The sequence below is a fragment of the Limulus polyphemus genome, unplaced genomic scaffold (genome assembly GCF_000517525.1).
Source record: "Limulus polyphemus unplaced genomic scaffold, Limulus_polyphemus-2.1.2 Scaffold478, whole genome shotgun sequence".
NCBI lineage: Eukaryota > Metazoa > Arthropoda > Merostomata > Xiphosura > Limulidae > Limulus > Limulus polyphemus.
Window position 1 is genome coordinate 438642 of NW_013666088.1, and position 5045 is coordinate 443686.

At 31.9% G+C, this 5045-nt stretch overlaps 1 protein-coding gene across 1 annotated transcript in view; it reads right to left on the reverse strand.

The window, feature by feature from the left end:
• The window catches only part of LOC106458513 (protein mago nashi homolog), a 24607-nt gene extending 20382 nt beyond the window's left edge, over positions 1 to 4225 (reverse strand). Inside the window, exon 1 of the mRNA XM_013918033.2 lies at positions 4047 to 4225. Within this exon, the coding sequence (XP_013773487.1) occupies positions 4047 to 4134 (88 nt within the window). The 5' untranslated portion in view covers positions 4135 to 4225. The remainder of the gene's footprint in view (positions 1 to 4046) is intronic.
• Positions 4226 to 5045: the final 820 nt, after the last annotated feature.

The window sequence follows — 5045 nt, forward strand, 5'->3', positions numbered from 1 at the left end:
AGATTTAAGCTATTTAGTCTAAATATTTATGTCTTTGTGTTATAATTTGTTGTCATTCTAGAATAAAAGAGGCATAATTCATATTTATTTACAAAATTTTATGGTGGTTACGAGATCAGTCAAATCTACTAAACCGGTACAGAGATTCGTTACTTAAAATAACAGATAAAATATAGTTTTTTCTTAAGAAAGGTTTGATAACTATCTGGACAAAAGGATTTAGAATGTGAAATTTGAAGTTTTCTGATGTGTAAAAGTATTTTTTATCTTAAAATGAAAATTAATTTGCATGTTGGTTAAGCAACATGTAAAATGAAAAAAAAGGCATGAGAATAACATTGTTTTACAAAAAAAATCATATTTTGAGTATGAAAGCATTGTAATATTTACTGATAATCTGCAAAATTTCATTAGCATACGCATACTAATTTAAAAATTATAACATGAAAACTATAACAAGCACAAAATGGTTACGAGGTCGGTACCAGGGACTAAGCCTGTGCTGAAAGAGTTAACAAAGACAGTTTAAAACTGGCTGTTCCTAGGCATGAGTGTGAGAATGGGTGTGAACTCGTACGCATTCACACTCTCATTCCCAAGATGTGCCCAGTAATGGTCAGTTTCAAATTGTCTTTGTTAATGTGAAGATGACCTAAGAAGTTAGAAATGTTGTTCTTGTACTTTATTTTAAAGTTTTTAATACGTATACTAGCCATCTCTGCTATACAATTATGCATTTTTGATACAAACTACTAACTTTAAAATAAATAAAATTATTACATTCATATTAACCAAACTAAATTAATATACACAGATTGTAAGAAGTTAATTTTTTTTTTCACAGCTATACCCATTGTAGTGAAAGAAAACAAAAACCTGTGACCGATCTTTGTATCGGTCACTAAAACTGATCCAATCTAAATAATTCACCAATATTTTCTGATCCAACTTTTAAGAAGATTGGAGTGGCAAGTTTGTTTAGCTATGAAAATATGCAATAGATTCAGGCATCTACATGATAGAATGCACAATATATCCCAAAATGAGAAGTTGTTTCTTGATTTGTTTAAAGTTTACAGAAAAAAAAAATGTAAGCAGAGTTCTTCAACTTCATTTAATATGTACTTGTTTTGTATTCTGATAAAAATGTCCTTTTTGTAGTCTGATAAGTGTGTGATATAGTTTACAATGAGTTTTGCAGTTTGACACACACCACTAACATATATACATTAAGAGATATCCAGACATGTGGAACACACAAATGCAGATTGTCAAAATCTGATCTGATATCGGGCAATCTTGGGGTACATCATCACAAATCTGATATTTCACTCAAGTGGCAGGCTTAGAAAACTACTTTTTCTTTTTTAATTGTGTGTATTCTAATTGTATTAGTATTTAATATTATCCACAGACTTTCCACGCTCAACTAGTATTTCACCATCTTTACAACACCCTGTGCATTTCAAATTTGTTTTAAAAACATCACAGTTGATCTCTTCACCAAAGAAGTTTGATAATTATGTGCACTTGTAAAGAAAGTATCTGACTATTTGCTAGAGTTTTGAAATAAACAAGAGAATACTCCCTTGAAAATCTTCATAATATCCCAAAGCATGGATATGTGAAGTTAAGCTACATTAAGCTACTTCTGAATGAGGAAGCTCATTAATTGACAAAAAAAAATTCTGTATTGTGGGAAATCAAAATGTGAAAGTTATACAAGAATACTGGGAAGCAACACTTGACCTCCAAATCAAAGGAATGAACTGCCAACTGTGTAATGTCATAGAGAATAGTTTTTTTTTGTTGCACTGTTATGTTTTTACATTCTAACATAATGGTAAATCTTGCCCAAACAAACCCTATCACATCATGTTACTGAAAATCAGTGCTCGAGCTGAGGTGGAACAAACCAGAACACCATTCCAGTTGTTAATTTTTTTTTTTATCAAATTGTTCCTGTTGTTCACAAACTAGATATCAAACCTGACTGTTCCACTTCTTAATTTTTTACAACTCAAACACTGCTGAGAATCAATGATATAACTAAGAAAGTTGTTTGTTGCACATTTGTTTAAGCAAATCAAACCCCCAAAAAAGAACCTTATATATCAATATTTTTGGTTGTTTCACCAAGTAGGATTACAGAAGAATGAGTGACAAGAAGTAGTAAATTACAATTGAAATGTTAAAAGTGAATTGCTTTGTTAATAAATAACATTCTTGACTTTATACAGCATTTATTTTAAATTTAAATGTTTCATAATAGAATGAAGCTGCAAGAAACAGCTTACAAAATGTAGAGTAGCTTTAGTAATAAACATTTCAAGTTACAATGTCATCAGTTTGTGTAAGGCATCTTACTTCTGCTAGAGGTGACTCAGGTTTGTGCAAAGCAGTTGTCTGTTGTTACAGGATGGCAGCTAGTTACTTGTTACCAGATAGTCATTTCCAAACAGTTACAATGTGTCAGGAAGTCAGATGAAGTCCATGCAACAAGGACACCCAGCGTAAAGATCATTAAATGTTCAAGATATCAAATTATTTTCCTTTCTTCTGATTCAAAAAATGTAGTATGGCATTTTGAGCATGAATAAAGTATTTCTATTTGCCAGAAAAAATAACTCTATAGTATAAGAAGTTATGAATTCCCCTTTTCCACACTTATCTGTTTCTCGCATTTACTATTGTCAACAGCAGTTCATTCCATAAGCCAAATACCTTGTCAGAAAAATAAAAATGTTGGAGCAGAAGCCAAGTCTGTCTTTTCCAAATCTTAACACTGTGCCCTCTCATCTGAAATAATCCCTGGAAAATCTTGTCAACTTTAATTAAAATCACCTCTTACCCTTTTTTTTTTTTTTATGAGATAATACATTAAGAACGTTAACATATTCCCATAAGATAGCTCTCCAATCCCCATAATCATTCTAGTAGCCCTCTGATGAATCATTTCAAATATTGATAAGCCAGTATCTTTTCTTAGATAAGAACAAAACTATACATTATCCCAAGAGAGATTCAACTAGTGATGTGTACAGTGAGATTTTACTTTTGTTGACTTGTTAACATTAAGTATGAAAATACTCCACTTCGCAACATGGGTCATCCACATTGGTAGGATTTCATTTAATAACAACACTTTGTTTTCTTCAATCCAACCATTCTACAAATCAATTTAGTAGTATTTCTCACCACCCCCCCCAGTAAAATTTTTGGGCTAATCTTTTTTGTCACACTTTGTCGAAAGCTCACTAAAAATTTAAGTACACCAATTTTATCAACCATATAGTTTGTAAAATCCTCCAAAACAATTAACTGGTAACTAAGATAAAATTTCACTTTCATGAATCCATGTGAATTTTCTTTTATAATATTATATTTTTAATACATTACTTTGCAAAGCTTCTTTCATCAAATTCTCTTGAAGTTTCCCTCTAAAGAAATAAAACTAATGTGCCCATAATTCCCAAGACAACTCTTACCTCCCTCCCTTCAAAACAGAAATAAGAATAATAATTCTCCAATCCTTCGGCACCTTCTCAGTCTCACTGCATAATGTATTACCTACCAAAAATGAGAGACTTGCATATCTTATCTTTCACCTCTGTTAAGACACTGGAAAAACATCGTTTGGCCCGGTTTTTATTTTCTAAATCTTCAGTCTTTCATTTTACCACAAAGTGATTAATAACTACAAGATTCAAATTAATTCCAGCATTTCATATACAATGCTCAGGGTCAGGATTATATATATAGCCAACATCCTATCTAGTGTCTTGTAAAAACAGAAAATAATACATTAAGCTTCGACCTGGCGCTACACATAACGTGCAAATTCAGTTAATTAAACTAAAAATATAGTAAAAGTGACGGTTAAACAATAACTATTTGAACTTACTAACTTAAGTCTTAAGAGTTTCAGACTTTAGTTGGGTTATCATGAAAATGGCGAAATATAATAAGAAATCATAAATTTATACTGATAACTGGCAACAGTAACTAAAATTAGAAACTTTAATTTTCATTACAGCTTTACATACCATCGGGGCGAAACTCAAATTCCAAAAATTCATGTCCAAATTTTCCTTTGTGACCAACATAATATCTCAGATAAAAATCTTTCGACATTCTGGGGTTTACACTTAGGCCTAAAGACAACCAAATTCAGTATCAGAACTAAAAAAAAACGCTGAATAGAAGCGCTAACAGCGCCAATTTAATCTCGAGATTCAAATGCTAGTGTGTGTTATATATATATATATACAATTTGCTTTAACCTTATTTATAAGTAAACCGACTCTCTTATTTCTATGCGACAAAAATAAAATTATGTGGTGAATAATTTTACAATATGCATCATAAATGTCTGGTTACGCAGCAGAATGAAAAAACTGATGTAGTGATTACTGATTATGCGGCAAAATGTCAAATTAATATATAAATATCGCCCCTAGTGGATCAGCGGTAAGTCTGAAGGCTTATAACGCTAAAAACCGGGCATCGATGCCCGTGGTGGATATATCACAAATGGCCCATTGTATAGTGTTGCATATCTGCTTGGTTGTTAATTTCCCGTAGAAATTCTATCCGAGAAACTTCAGCGATACAATTCATTTCTTGATTAACCCAGTTTATTCTTCCTTGATACAAACTTTGTAATACACAAAATTTCCACAGTCACTTTAAACTTAACAACCTTTATAACACACGCTATAAATCACAGTGATTCACACACTTTACTCACGGTGCCTACTGTTCGCTTGATTCAATTATTTATCTTTTCAATCACGCTGGTTTTTCTCGCCAGGCTTATATAATAAAAAGAGAATATCTCGATCAGACTAGAGTTGCCAGGCAAATTCGTGATCCTTCGAGAAACTCCAGCGCGCATGCCCCCAGCGTCATGTGATTTTCGTTGTCGTAATAATAGCTTTTGTGCTTAATAACAAACAAACACTAAAAATATCTTAAAACAATCACATTTAGGAGTACGTTAGAATAATTAACGTAATTCCACTATCATCAACAACTGAGCACTT